Source organism: Lissotriton vulgaris, chromosome 5 (assembly GCF_964263255.1).
Source record: "Lissotriton vulgaris chromosome 5, aLisVul1.2, whole genome shotgun sequence".
NCBI classification, from domain to species: Eukaryota; Metazoa; Chordata; class Amphibia; order Caudata; family Salamandridae; genus Lissotriton; species Lissotriton vulgaris.
Window position 1 is genome coordinate 1,049,384,396 of NC_141693.1, and position 16,068 is coordinate 1,049,400,463.

The 16,068-nt window shown below is 45.6% G+C and overlaps 1 protein-coding gene across 4 annotated transcripts in view; it reads left to right on the forward strand.

Moving 5' to 3' along the window:
• Positions 1-439: 439 nt before the first annotated feature.
• The window catches only part of SUFU (SUFU negative regulator of hedgehog signaling), a 561,046-nt gene continuing 545,417 nt past the window's right edge, over positions 440-16,068 (forward strand). For 2 of the 4 annotated variants that reach the window (XM_086922691.1, XM_086922692.1), the window contains exon 1: positions 440-870. In XM_086922691.1, the coding sequence (XP_086778817.1) occupies positions 716-870 (155 nt within the window). In that variant the 5' untranslated portion in view covers positions 440-715. The remainder of the gene's footprint in view (positions 871-16,068) is intronic. The other 2 variants (XM_086922694.1, XM_086922693.1) reach the window with 1 other exon arrangement.

A 16,068-nucleotide genomic window follows, 5' to 3' on the forward strand; every position in this document is an offset into this window, starting at 1 on the left:
GCCATCTGCAGAACTTTAGCACTTAACATTTATCTGATCAGGCACGCCACTGTCCGCTTGTCCTGTAAAACACAGAGGCCACCCCTGGTAGTTATTCTTCTTAAAACCATCACCACGAGTTAGTCTGTTGTCAGATTTCAAATAAACGTATTTTTCAGAAGAACCGTGTACTATGCTGCGTTTTTTATTACAAAATATTACTAGAAATATGTACATGACTGATGTATTCAGGTGTACTCGTTAGAACAATATTAGCAAGAAAGCGAAATTCATATTCACATTTTAACATCCTGGAAACGGACTGCTAACAAATTATGCATGTAGTTAAATGATTATCTATTAACGCTTGTGGATGATTTTAGTGGTTTCTTTCAGGTCCTTTTTTTGTGTTTACTTATGTCCTGTTTTTATTTCTATGACGTAGATAGACGTCGGTGTCGCACAGTAAGATGCAAAGTACGTCTGCCCCTGCCTCCGGGCACGGATTTGGGAAGCCGTGGTGAAGCTCCGCCTAACGACGACTTTGATTGGCAACTTCTTAGCCAATCGGAGAGGTGGAACTGGTCGCTCTGCACAGGAGCAACAAGCGGCTACAGTGATCCTCCAGCCCGGCTGGGAAGCGAGCGAAGTTTTTCTAAGTGTTCAGGAGACGCCTGGAAGTTCATAAGCGGGGACGTAGTTGTAACGCAGAATAGAGAAGGACCTCGGCGTAGGAATGGCCGAGTTGCGGCCCAGTCCCGCTGCTGGGACCCCTTCTTTACCTTTCAACCCGCTGGTACCCCCCGGCCTTCAGGCCATCTACGGGGAGTGCCGCCGCTTGTACCCTGAGCAGCCCAACCCGCTCCAGGTCACCGCTATCGTCAAGTACTGGTGAGGAGAGAGAAAGAGGGCTGCACTACACACATAACAAGTCATATGGAGGGGTACATGCCCGGGTGGGAGGGGGCACAGTGTAACGGGAGTGTGAGCGGGGGTACACTGAAAGTTCATGTAACCATACATGCTCAGGACGTACTCGTTGTGAGCCGTGAGCGATGAGCAGTGTAAAGGTGAAGATCTCGAGTGTCTGGAGCTTTCCGCACCGTTTCCCATACAGGTTATCTAATAAGGAGACGGTATATTCTTCTGAATGGGTATGTCCGTAACCCAAAAAACAGATCATTGCATTTTTTTAAGCATTGTGACTAAGATTGACCTGTTGCTTCAAAATGTAATGTATTTCGTAATTAGCTAGGGGTTTTGTTGTTCACTGATATGTTGGTTTAAAATGATGAATATGTGCATCTCTGTATAATAAACCTTTAATTTATTTTGCGCTAGCATCCTCTATTACATATAGAGCGATGTGTCGGAGGGGTCCTTCTTCCCTGAGAGAGGTGTCGGTTGAAATGATCAGATAACAAATATTTTCCAGACCTGAGTTCTTTTGCAGATTCTTGTCCTCGGTTGTGTTTGTCCTGTAGGTTCAATTGATATGATGCAAAACCACAGCTTACAAAATGTGATTACTTTACAGAAGTTTTGGGCAGAGGGCAAAGAAAGCTACATTTAATACCTGGGGTGGAGTTAGTATGTTGTGACAAGAAGTAATATTGTTTGTGGCACAAGGGGGGTGATTGTCCTATGTCCGACCCACCCCCTTTTGTTTTTGGAATCCTTTCTTCTCCATTCTTTCTTTTTCTTTGTTCTTTCTCCTTTACAGTTTTGCTAGAGTATTTCTGTTGGATGTGATGGAGCGTTCTACCCAAATGGCCGATTAAACGGATCGTGCCTCTGTCTCAAAGTAAAAATGCCCTAGGCTAACAAAGGAAACCTGCACAAGACAAGGTTTTACGTCCAATCCATGAAGGTTTACTTCAGTTTTTAGGATAAGTACAGAAAGCGGAAAGGCATCTAGTTAGTCAGTTCAAATTGTCACCAATGTATATCACGTCAATAGTCTAAGGATAGTATCAGCAAGAATGTCTGTCTCCAAAGAATAAGCAAAAATCTCATTGAAATATTCTAAAGTCAAATCGCAATCCGTCTTAAGGACTGCTTAGTAAGATTTTTTTTATAACGAGAATGAACGTTTATCTTTAATAATCTGCTCTTAAAGATGCATGCATTTTTGGACAGGAATGTCCCCCTGCGGGGTAAATTAGAGTGTACTCCTGCACGCATGACTGAATGTGAAAGCGGTATCCTGACTTCTTGTTTACCCTAGTATGTGCGCAGAGTCCTCAATCAATCAGGATTTGTATGGCTGGCTAATCACCCAAGCGGGTATCTGGGCGCTGGGAGTGATGCTGCAGGGGTCTCAGTCGAACATCCAGGTCTCGAGTGCTTTTCTGAATTCCACCAGAGAGGGTGTGGTCCGTAGGTGAAGACTGATGTTTCAGGACTTCTCTGCGTGGTAGGAGGAGTGCCCGCCACTGTTGCTATAAGAGGTGTGAGCAAGGCACATGGAGGTGGAGCGCAGGGGTCTGGAGGGAAGATGGAAGGTCAGTCTGGTTGATGTACGCTGGTCCCTGGTTGTGAAGGGCTTTGAAGGTGTGGATCAGCATCTTGAACTGGCATTGCTAATTAATGGGGGTGCCAGTGTCGGAGGGGTTTTCTGAACGTAAGAGGATGAGTTGGGTATCGTCGGCATAGGATTTGATGTTCAGTCTGTGCAATCTTACGATTTGGCTGAGTGAGTCATGTAGGTGTTGAACAGGTTAGGACTGAAGGATGAACCTTGAGGGATGCTGCAGATGGTGTTCTTGGGTTCAGAGGTGAAGGGTGGGAGATATATTATCTGGGTTCTATCTGTGAGGAAAGAGGTGATCCACTTGAGGGCTTCTCTTTGGATTCTGATGTTGTGAAGCCTTTTGATGAAGGTATGATGTGAAACTGTTGTACTTAATATGGAATGGTGCACCAGAGATATCCTTATCCAAATAAGTAAGCCGGGCACTTTATGATGTATATTCTTCTTTATTTTCTTTTTTGATCTTTTTTCATATTCAACCAAACGCATAAGACATCCAGCCAATGTGTTTCGTTCAAAGTATGTCACCTGAACTTCGCCAGGGCTTCCTTGTGTAAAACATTGGAGTGTCCCACTTGATCATGTTTAACATGACTATGTAGATAGAATTCCTCCTTGTATTAGAGAATATATCATCAATATGTCCTTATGTTATGCTCAATCCATAAGTATGGCCACGGGTTGAATATACCTGCCAATAGCACTGCCCTCCACATGCCAAATATCACGACCATTGGTGATTTCGCGGTTGATGTCCTTCTCGAGGACTTTGTTATGGAAAGGGAGCAGAGAAATGGGGCTGCAATTCTTGAGTTTGTTCGACTCTGTGGACAGCTGAGATCCTTTCTGCCTGTGCACGCTTGCACAAACCTCGAGTCCCGCCGCCGGAAGTAGGGAGCCCTGTTGAATCTTTTTGGACAGGGAGTTATTTTAACTATCAACTAATCATCTCAATTGGAAGAGGAACCACCCTATTAGAGGGTCTTGCTCTACCTAAAATCTCCACATCAGGGGGATCCCGCTATCTATCAAGTAATCAAGTATATCCTTCACTTGAATGAATAAGAGGTTCCGGCCGGCGGGACTAGTTTTTAATCATTGTCCCTTGCAGCGTGATAATTTCCTGTTTGGAATCCGTCCATCTAGGAAATAAGATACTAATGTCCTATCTTGACTAGACGTCGCCATTGAGCCTTACAAGTTATATCTACACATCATAATCTCGTTACCAGTCAGCTAGGACCGTTCGTTAAAGAAATTAAGAAAGAAAAGTATTTTCGATTCATTTGACAACAACTTTTAAAATCCTTGTGGCTACTCCAGAAGAAGGCGCTGGCCGCCGAAACGCGCGTAGAGTACCAATCTGCCACTCCCAGTGTTTTTTAACTTTATATATGTTTTCATTTGCATTGTGATTTATGTCATGTGATTATACATTGCTGTTTTAAGTTTAGTTTGTTCAAATACACTTTTTTTAAATGTATATATTAAATTTGTAAATGTGATATTGTTCTTTTTTATCTTCAATAAATTGTTTACTGTATAAACATTTTGTAGCTTAATCCCCTTCCATTTATGAATATTTCTTTGATTGTCTCTTATGGTTGCCTAGATTGTTAAATATCAAACAGTTGTTTTTCCCTGGTCTAGGAATCTATATTTTATGAACTCAGGGGGTCCTTGTTAAATATACACCAATGTAAGAAACTGTTCCATGCCCTGGAAGGGGCGAACCAAGCATGCCTTTGTGATGGGCGTTGAACTTCTGTCCATGCCCTACTTATATTACACAGTGGCATGGTAATTTTGTTTTGTTTTTCATATGACCTGTCCATTTTCTCTCTGTCTTGGAGAGGCGAGCCTACTAGCTCCTGACAGTTAAAGTTCTGCTTTATGAGTAACCTAGTCTTTGTGCTGATCTATTGAGGACATATATGATCATTCAGTGTGTAGCACATGCATTTTGGCAGGACTCTGTGTGATGTGAGAATCTGAGTACTTCGGACCAGTGGGACTATTTGGGAGGCCCCTGGTTTATCTTGGCACAATTTGGAGGATGGACATGGCTTCCCCCAGACAGTGGAAGTGTATTTCATGCTATGGCTGGAGTTAGAGATCCAGACACTGAAGTGAGGAGAATGGAGACAGGGTTACGTTTTATAACTTCAACGAGGACCTTTTTAGTAAATGTCTGCTCATTAGTTCTTCCTGAGCACTCCTGTTTGGGAGATGGTAGGGGAGAGAGGACTGCAGTTCCTGTTCAAGAAAATGACTTTTCTCAGTATTGCTTCCCCTTTTGCCTGTCTGATTACTGCTTCTGAAAGGCTGATGATAGCAATTTGCAGATAACTCGCACTCCATTATACCCCTGTTTTGGATACTTCTACTTGGAGCGAGCCCTGTTTCTAACTTCAGCTAGAGCCATTGCTTGAGCAAAGGCTGCATCTGAAGAATAACCAGAAAATGTAATTTGAAAGAGAACCATCCCAAACAAGTTCTGAAACCATACACAGTGGATCAATACACCCTGCCTGGCAATGTGTATAAAAGTAGCATCACCACTTTGTTCCAGCTTCACGTTCTTCATGATCAATGAAGGGAGTGCTCTGCAGAGTACTCAAAGGACTACAGTATGACCAGGGATGGTTTCTGCATTACACTATAGCAGTGGATCTGTATCGCTTCCGCGGGGGTTAGTGATTGACCTGTAAGGCTGCAATTTCCGATGACACATCAGCTCTAACAAATCAGACCAGAGGCTGCAAGTGCTCTCCATGGATACCAATCTGATCTTAGAAAACACAAGGTGAGGATGGACAGAGCGCAGAAACTTTTCAGACACTCACCCCCAGTCACAGATCTGGTTTAAGTCCATCATTGTTCTTAAACTCACTTTGCAACCCCAGTTCAGACTCAGCCATATGCAAATCAGTCTTTACCCTGCTCCTCATGGTAACAGTCCAGCTAGAACTGCCAAGCCAGGTCTTCCCTGGACCGGAAACAAGCACCCTTGCTCACTTTGCTACTGGATTCAAGCTAGCCTGTCAGATGAGGGGTGTTACCCCAAAACCGGCCCAGGACTCTACTATAGGGAGGGCCGCAGCACACCTCCACTGACATACAACTTTTTTTCTGGTCCTGAAGAAGCATCGGGGATCTCTGTCCGAGATCAATAAGGGCGCAAAACACGTTGACCCAATAACTAGAAAACGTTTGACTACTTAGGGTCATTATAACCCACTAGTAGCATCAAGCATCTGTTTTTTAATTTTGAGAGAGGAATCCACCCATTAAAGTGATACGTTCTAGTCAATTTTAGATTCACTCACTTTCCCACAAACACTCAGTCACACGCATCATACGGCGAGAATATAAAAAAGATCTCCGCTAAAATGACCCTTCGAGGGACCAGTAGGACATTGCAGCTCCGGCCCGACGAGGAGCAACCGTCCTATGATGAAGCATGACATCTCTTGGGATGTATGAGGGCAACAAGCAAGAGTCACTGACTCTCCTATCCACACCCTGGATTGCCCCCCCTCCTTTTACTTCAGGAACAGCGACCCCCTCGATTTGGGGAAATATGCGTGCCCTAACATGATAAAAAGCTGGCCCAACCAGATTCTATCAATTTACATTTGATGGGATTTTATAATATACTCATCATATGGGCAGGCTGGTTTAGCATTTCACTTCTCTGGTTTAAAAAAAACAGCGAAGTGACAAGTTATGGCAGTGTTCTTTCAAGCAGACCCGCCTGTGATAGCTTCTCTGATTAGGCTACTTTTCTGATTATACTAGACTATGAACTTACTAGCACTCTATCTGTGTAACAACTTATAAGACGCAAAGGATGTACATATAAAGACCCTTAATGAATGAGATCGGTTTAGGCCAGCTTTCTGAACATGTTGAGACACTAAATATGGCAGTACTTTCGTTATGTTTGGTATCAGGATAGAGAGCGAGGAACTAGAGTAGCTAGTTCACTTCACCAAGGGATGTATAATAATCAAAAGGAGCTAGCTTCTTTGATAATTGAAGTGTTGGATGTGTCTGGTTGGGAAAAACCTATTTGTTTTTTAGAAGGCCCTCACCCACCAACCTAGTTAATGGCATGCTTCATCACCGGGCCCCACCCGAGGCACCGAGTGTGCCTCAGGTGTGCTTCGCCACCTGATTACAGTGGAGCAGGTTGTGTTAAGTGAGTGTGCAGTGAAGGTGTTTAAAGTGAGGTTTTAAAATGCGTCCTAGAGGTCCCAATCGGTTAATTTATTGGTGGGCCCCAGGCAGGGTTATAAACAAGGCTTTGGGACCTGGTAGGAGAGACTTATGGTCTCCCACGTCCAGTGTGGTCAACTAGATCCAGTCAGGCCTTTAGTTAAAACTGGCTTTCGTCATGACCTATGTGTGAGTGGATGGAACAGGGGACTCATGTGTTTTAAGCACCCTATGAGAAGCACACGCTAAGGTGCTGTAATTGTAAGAGGAGGTTTTCCTCTCAGTTTGTACTTTCTAACTTCAAGGGACAAACTTCATGAGTCTCTGGCGGGGATCCGAGACTCCTATGCACTTTGGCGTTGTCTCCAGATCACCGGGTGTGTCCGGCTGGAAACCCAGTTGGTGATCCATACGCATAGGAGTCTCGGAACATATTTAGTTTCTGAGAAAGTGACTTGTGAATTGCACTTGGAAATGTACTTTTATTTCAGGAGTTTTACTTTTAGGCATTCCCTTGACTTCACAAGTGTTACTGTTAATAAACAAAGATTATAGGTGCCGCCCAGAGCCTAGGTTGGTTACTTTGCATCAATGACACCTCTCACAGTCTGATTGTCTTCACTTGATCTCGTTATGTAATTTCAATTTTGCTTCACGATTAGTGTCGGATCACCAAGGTTGTAACCAGGCAGAAGGACCAATTCCACAGGATCAAAGCTAGGGACTCTACTTTCTTTAGAGATACAGCCCTCTCCGTGTCACCCAGTAACACACCGGAGATGAGCAAGTAGCTCCAAAAGATGAAGAGACCAAGAAGGACTGTCCATCCAATTCCCAGACAGCCAAAAGGAGGAGAGCCACGTCAGCGAAGGACCAGAAGACTGATCAATGGCAGGTTTGGAGCAAAATAAATGTTCCTTGGTCTCCAAAGAAAGGAAATTAATAAGGCCGAGAGAAATCTTTGCTTCTCTTAACAAGAGCCCCAAAAAGAACGATGTGCAAAATCCTGTTTGCGGTAAAGAAATCCAATAAAAGATGTCGAAAGAAAGAACCAGCTCTCATGCTTGCCTTCTAGTGCAGGGGGTTGAGGGTAGTTCCCAAAGGCAAGCTTAATTACAGTCAGCAGCGCCTTCAAGCGCTAAAAAACAAACGAAAAGCAACTTAGGTGAAACGTGTCCTCGCGCTTTTAAATAGGGCAAGTCTTGGTTAGCGATGTAGCGCTTCCTCGCGCTGGAGGTAGGAAAGGGTTAACTCTGTTGCAGCGCTTCCACGCGCTGAAAAAGGAAAAGCAATTATTTCGTTGCAGCGCGTCCTCGCGCTGTAAAAGCTTGATTCCGGTTGCAGAAGGGGAAAATAAATAATCACTGAGCAGCGCGTCCGCGCGCTGAATAAATTTAATTGAAAAGAAAAAAAAGGCAGCCTAGCAGCAACAGAGTCCGCCTACAAACGAAGCGGAAAACAAACCGAAGGATTAGACCATGAAAGCAAGGTCACAGGAAACCCCTGCTCCGTGGGCAGCGCTCCTCGCGCTTTGCAGAGGGATTCCAGTCAAGAGGCAATGACTGGTGGTTTAGAAGGGAGGGAAATGTAACATGAGCAGGGAAAAACACGAAACAGCAACCAGGTCTAGATTTCACGGCAGGAAAGCCAAGCACTGTGTTTAAGTGAGAGAGGGCTTAAGAAACCTCCCCTCTCACATGACCTGACCAAGGGCAGCATGGGACAGCGCACAACCCCTTCCGCTGCTAAGCATTCTGGGTCATGTAGTCTGAAACAGGGACCAGGTAGCACGATTCCTAACAATTAGTCTTCCACATTTAGATAAGTCACAAATAATTTCATGGAGATGTGGTTTTAAGTTTTGAAATCCTTTATTCTTTAAAAAAAATGAAGTCTTCCAAGATTAGCCAACAAGTTTCGTCCTGTCTCTGGACTTCTTCAGGGCTACAAAACACAGAGTAATATATACACATTTGAAACAACAATATATTCCATCGCTCCATAAAAACACATACAAAGATATAACATTGTATATTGAGATTTGTATCTATAGAAAGCATCAAGCAGATGACATCCATTCATAAAAAATAAACTACATAAATGAGTAGGTATTTACATTTTACAATTAGATGACTTTTGGACGGTCAGTGTCAAAATGTTATGGGTCCGATTCTCCTGGCTAAGTTAAGCCCATGCTCAAATGTTGGTTTTGTGCTCAAATCATTTACAAAGGATGAAGGCTTTTTTGTAAGACCAGTTCTACTCACATGGACTATAAGAAGGTTGGAGTTGGTAGTTCATGGGTAGAATGCCCTGAAAGTTTGCTTAATCGCAGACTTGCATACTTGAGGGTATTCACCAGTTTCTCTCCGACCTTCCTTGGACTATGTCATTAATTGACTGCTGACGATGGGAGGAGTTGAACTTTTTTCTTGGTCGGTGTAGAGAAGAGTTTCTCCATGGGAGAAAATATTTGCCCCTGAAGAAAAATCTTTTAGCAAGTAAATTTGCACTTGGTATGCATATTTTCACATGAGTAAACAGGTTTGTATATTCGCTCCTGCAAAAATGGTATTCAGAAAAAATTGCTTTGAATGTGCCTGGAAAAATAAAACGTCTGCATGTTTTCAGATCTGCTGTGTATACACTGTTGAATTCTTGGCAGTTGTGAATCTGCACCCTGTGAATTTGAGTCAGTTGTAATTCCTGCAGAATTAGGAGGTCCCAGACTTGCAGGTGCCCTTTTGTGATTTTCTTTATGAATAGGGTTCCTAATTTATTATTATTTTTGTATGTGTTGTCGATAAATGGTTTTACACTTGTTGATTTATTATTTTTTTAAATATTGGCAGGGATCATGCTTCAAGCATGTTTTATTAAAATGATGCTTTAGAGATATTGCATATAAAATTGCACTATAGTAAAACTGTCCCCCTTTTTAGGTCTCGGCCTGACGAAAGCAGCGCATGCGTTGCTCTCGTCATACGAGGGCTTCTTGGAATCGATACGATTCCAGAAGCTCGCTTTCTGCTCCTCCCATATTTTGCATTGGTGCGCGTCATTTTGCGCCACCAATTATGCAAAACCGGGTGTTCTGATTGTCCAGGAGGGTTTTTAGTCCCTCCTGGTTACCACCCTGTCTCTTTTTAGCCCTGCCCACCAGGATTGCATCTTTTACTGGCGGCGGGAGACAATGTCTCCTAATTACCCGCTAAGCACTTTTTATTGGTATAGCTTTACACCGTCCCTCGCTGATCCTCAGGCTTTGTTTAACGTCCCAGCCAGACTCTTCCAAAAAGAAACCAGCATATTTTCCTTCTGGGCTCATTCCACTACGAGTTGATGGTCATTATTTAAAGTGCTTGCCAAATACGAGCACTTTCAGATTTAGAAATAGGGCGATTTATTTACTTTTCAGTTAGGGAAATCCGTAAATGTGTGTTCGTAAAGCTGAATTGCCTGCCTGGCCGCAGTATGGGTGCCTCAAGACAAGGGGCTCCGTTCAGCACAGTCCCACGTCCCCGTTCTCTCAGACCTGCATCTCTCTCTGTTCATATCTGCATGAAAACAGAAGATAATCGCCACATGGAAAATACACATCCCGGTTGTGTTGCTGTGTATGATGAGGGTATGTGTTTGTTTACTTGCACAATAGAAGCTCTCTAACCCGTAGCCTAAAATGGCAGCTCTAATTTGACTACAGCCCATTTATTGACGGTAATAACAGAGGGCCTGGGGCCTGCTGCTCGGCACCACAGTGGAAAGAAACTTTCAGGCCGTCCGCTCTCTGTATGATGTACGTATTTTCATGTTTTTTCATTGGTAACAGCCCCTCGTGCTCTGGTAATGTGGCAGTGGTAGCCACAGCAGTTATGACATCTAAGCACGTTCAAGGATAGATCGGTGTTGATGTACGTTACTCAACCTGCGCTGCACATCCAGCTTCATGTTTTTTTTAACCCCCCCCGACCCCCCCGTACTGCATTTGTGCGTGCGACCGGAGACCCATTCAGCTTAATAGCTTTACTTTTCAGTTGCAGTAAAACAATTCAACTTCTCTATTTACTCGCCGCCATTGACGTTGGTACTGGCCAATCACCCTTGGTACATAACTATATGTTTTGTTTTACGTGATTGTGGCATGACTCCTTAACTAGTGCGTATTTGGATTAATGTAAACTAAAGGCTATATATAGGAACAATCATTTAATTAGTCATGATTTGAAACCTACTGTACCTGTTCCTTTTATTATATCGATATGTCAGTTGGATGTGTCCATTGATAATCGTTCTTAGCTGTTAAGGGAGACTGATTTTAGCCACAGCCCAGTTTGGATGTGACCAATCTGACCTGAATTATGCCTTTGGGTACTGGGTGAATTATATTCATATCTGGGGAGCGCCGTTTGATCTAAGTACCCCTTTTCACCAAAAACGAGCAATTTTGCATCCATTTTCAGAAGGTTGTTGATTAAGAACAAAGCTATATATTTTATGTTAAGTAATCTACTGCACAATAACTAATTTCATATCAGTAATCTACTGTACAATAACTAATTTCATATCAGAAGTGTTTCACATCTATCCATGAGCTATGCATACAGCATGCAGTTTGAGCATCATTTTAGGGTTACTAGTTAAAGGAAAATGTTCCACTAAGCTGCTCATAGACACGTCCTCAGGGCCGGCCTTAGGCATGTGCAAAGTGTCCACCTGCACAGGACCGCCAAACCCCAGGGGCCGCCACGACGACGAGGATCGGATCCATCGGATACCAATCATACAATATTCGTGGCACTGGCGGCCCCTGGCAGGATTTGGCGGCCTCCGACCCCGGCTTTTTACTAACTTCCAGTAACTTCCAACCAAAGCCTGAGTCACCCCCCTCTCCCCTCCTCCACCCTTTCACTTCCCTGCTGGCTTCTGGCAGTGGCCCCGCACTGACCTCTGTTGCCCGTTCCTGATTGGGCAGCAAGGGCGCCGGGGTGTTTCAATCATGCACAGACGTGCCGAAGCCAAGGATAGAGTGATCTGCGCGGCAGCGCGCAGAGTGCACAGACTCAACCTAACCTAGTGCTTCCCGTGCGTTGTGGTGCCTTGGCGTATGTGAGTCTCTCTCTCTAGTCTCTGCAGTGCAGCCATTTCTGTGGTGTGGTGGTGCCACTAGTGGTGGTCCTAAAGCTGAGCTCAGAATAAGGTAAACTAAGTGAAGTAATAGTATAACGCACCTGGCGCGTGGCGGGCAGATCTGAATGTAGTAGATTCTGATTCTGCAGCAGTGTCACTGACTCTGACTGACTGCTGCGTCATCGCCGGGAATGAAGGTGTGGGCGGGTTTCACATCTTGGCTTTGTCAGCAGCGGCCGAGCTGAGGCCCGCAGCGCGAGGTCGGATGCCTTTATTGTCCTTTTATAACTTGTGCAGTAACGCAGGGTAGTATAATTAGGGGGCTGCAAGAGACCCTTCAGAATCTCTGTTCACAATCACCCGTCCAGCCAGGGGTTATTTCTGCTGCCCCGACACTATTACCACACAGGACTCCACCATGCGTAGCTACCGTCACCTGGAAGGTGTGGGTGGGTTTCACATCTTCTTGGCTTTGTCAGCAGAGGCCGAGCTGAGACCAGCAGCGCGAGGTCGGATGCTGAGTGCAGAAACAAACCAAGCGCCTTCACTCCGAAATGACCCCTAGAGGGAATTCGCACCCAGACCCGGTCACAGATGTCCAGGCTACGCAGCCTTAATGGCGTTTGTTGAAGCAGGTTAATGCCTTGCCTTTATTGTCCTTTTGTACAGTAACGCAGGGTAGTATAGGGGGCTGCAAGACACCCTTCAGGTTCAGAATCTCTGTTCACAATCACCCGTCCAGCCAGGGGGTATTTCTGCTGGCCCTACACTATTACCACACAGGACTACACCATGCGTAGCTACCGCGGAGCCGGGCTACCCTGATGACCGTGATAACATTTTATGTTAAAACTAAGTAAGATTGAAAATATGAACACATTCAAAATAAAGGAAAAAATCCAATGTAAAAATTCCGACTTTTTGAGAGTTGGGTGAGACGTCTCTCTCTGTTATTTTGTAGGGGTTCTGTTTGCCTTGTAGAAAGCCTTAAGCATAATTAGTTTTCCACTCACCTCTGAGGCCTGCCCTTTTCCCTGCAGTGTTCTGTGCACTTTAGCATTCTCTAGATTCCAGGCCATAGAAATTGTATTCCACGCGCACCCATATACAATAATATTTTTTTCAAATCTTGTACAGGGATATGACCACCGAAGACCCGGATTTTATATTAAAAACAGAGAGTGGGACTAAACCATTTCCAACTGAAAGGCAATATTTCTCTCCATGTAATCCCATACCAAGCGTTTTTCACGTAGTTTGGTGCTTACTTTCCCTCCATGTTAAAGAGCAGTAGATATTTCAGCACCCAGTTCTACATAGGTAAATCACATATAAGGTCCCAAAGGCGAGAATATTGCATTGCAAATGCTTGTTTAAATTGTTCTAACTGCGGCCACGGCGGGTTTTTGCTCAGATAGGGGCCCTGACAAAGGCACATTTTGAGCCCCTTCTGATGCCCTCCCGCTCTTGCCTCCTCCCCCCTCCAAGGTTTACATTTCCGCCTGTTCTAAGCGCTGTATGTAGCAGGGGGTTGTATTCTGTATCACTGAGTGACCCTGGGTGGGAGTAGTAGTACTGTCCTTATTCCGGCGGCAGCGCAAAAAGGATGAGATACATACGCTTAAGGCATCATGACACCGGCGGTACAACCTCATGTTAACATTATCTAAAATTAGAGAGGTAATTAAGGGTCCAGGGAGTTGATCTTGCCACACGTCTGCAGCAGACCGCATGGCACTGCCACCAGATTCGCTTCCTCCTCTGGGAGCTTGTGGCTGTGTTGGAAAGATATCACCTGGGCTCCCTAGTCTTACTCAGGTGAAAGGATGCCTTCCACTCAGCGCGACGCATGCTGTGCCGTGCCACTGTGCATAGGGCTGGTGGGGTATTAGAACATTTGTGACGTTTCAGTACTTAAGATGCCTATATTTTTTCTATAACATTGGAATCCATTCTGTATCTGTGTTTTTAGGGCTCGCCTGCTGATGCGCTCAAGCGCATAGCTGGCGAGCTATATTGTGGCTTAAACGGATCTTAACCATCTCGGCGATTTGTTGCAGTGCCCGAGAGCGCGTGCACATCAAAGCCACCAGCCTCCTCGGGCATCTCAAGCTTCCCCCAGCCGGCATTTCTCCTCCCCTAATTATTCACTGCACGGCCGGCCGGCACATCAAAGGCTGCTGCTCCCGGCCCCTATTCTTCCCTTCTTGCCTCCCCCCGCCCCCCCTTCCTACCACAGCAATGCCGAGGGCTTGTTTATATTGCAGCCTAACCACCTCCACGCTGCTCTTGAAACAATAACCGTTGTTGGTCATGATATAATTACACGCTCTAATTATTTTATCAGGGCCACACAGAATTTTATAAAGTCTTTTGCTGGCATTTTGGTTTTATGCTGATTGTTATTTTACACCTTTAACATGCTGGCGATTTGCTTCAAATGAATACATTCACCCTGAATCCCGTTACGAGAGCTTTCTCCTCTTCTGCTATATATGGGTTTTAGTTGAATTTCATTGATCTCTTTTACTAATGATTTATAAAAAGTGCCACCCACCACACAGCTCCACCTACACAGCTCCACCGATGCACCCACCACACAGTTCCACCTATGCACCCACCACACAGTTCCACCTATGCACCCACCACACAGCTCCACCTATGCACCCACCACACAGCTCCACCAATGCACCCACCATACAGCTCCACCGAGGCACCCACCACACAGCTCCACAGATGCACCCACCACACAGCTCCACAGATGCACCCACCACACAGCTCCACAGATGCACCCACCACCCAGCTCCACAGATGCACCCACCACACAGCTCCACCGATGAACCCACCACACAGCTCCAACGACACAGCTCCACCGATGCACCCACCACACAGCTCCACTGATGCAACCACCACACAGCTCCACCGACACAGCTCCACCGATGCACTCACCACACAGCTCCACTGATGCAACCACCACACAGCTTCACCAATGCACCCACCACAGAGCTCCACCAATGCACCCACCACAGAGCTCCACAGATGACCCCACCACACAGCTCCACAGATGACCCCACCACACAGCTCCACCGAGGCACCCACCACACAGCTCCACCGAGGCACCTATCACACAGCTCCACCGATGCAGCCACCACACAGCTCCACTGATGCACCCACCACCCAGCTCCACCGATGCACCCACCACACAGCTCCACCGAGGCACCCACCATACAGCTCCACCAAGGCACCCACCCCAAAGCTCCACCGATGCACCCAGCACACAGCTCCACAGATGCACCCACCACACAGCTCCGCAGATGCACCCACCACACAGCTCCGCAGATGCACCCACCACACAGCTCCGCAGATGCACCCACCACACAGCTCCGCAGATGCACCCACCACACAACTCCGCCGAAGCACCCACCACACAGCTCCGCCGAAGCACCCACCACACAGCTCCGCCGATGCACCCACCACACAGCTCCGCCGATGCACCCACCACACAGCTCCGCCGATGCACCCACCACACAGCTCCGCCGATGCACCCACCACACAGCTCCGCCGATGCACCCACCACACAGCTCCGCCGATGCACCCACCACACAGCTCCGCCGATGCACCCACCACACAGCTTCGCCGATGCACCCACCACACAGCTCCACCGATGCACCCACCACACAGCCACGCTGATGCACCCACCACACAGCTCGCCGATGCACCCACCGCACAGCTCCACCGATGCTCCAACTAAGCTCCACCAATGCACCCACCAAACATCTCCACCAATGCACCCACTAAGCTCCACCGATGCACACACCACTCAGCGCAACCACAGCATCACTCGGCGCAACCACAGCATCACTCGGCGCAATTAATATTTCACTTCTGTTCTTGGATTTTCGTCACAATAAAAAACACTCAACATAATCTTCACAAAAGTTGTTTACAAAAGTTTAAGCTATTGCCATTACAAATTAAATACATTATTTAAGTATTAGTTATTTCAAAAAATGAAAAGCCATCGTTATTTGTAATATTAATACATCTAAGTCACGTAAATACAAAACATGTTGCATTACAAATGCTATAGGTGTCACATTTGCGAAAGTTATAACTATTGGCATTGTAAATGACAAAGCTATTAATTTTGCTATTTAAAAAAAAAACACATAAATAAAAAAAATTAATTTATAAGACCAATAGCTCAA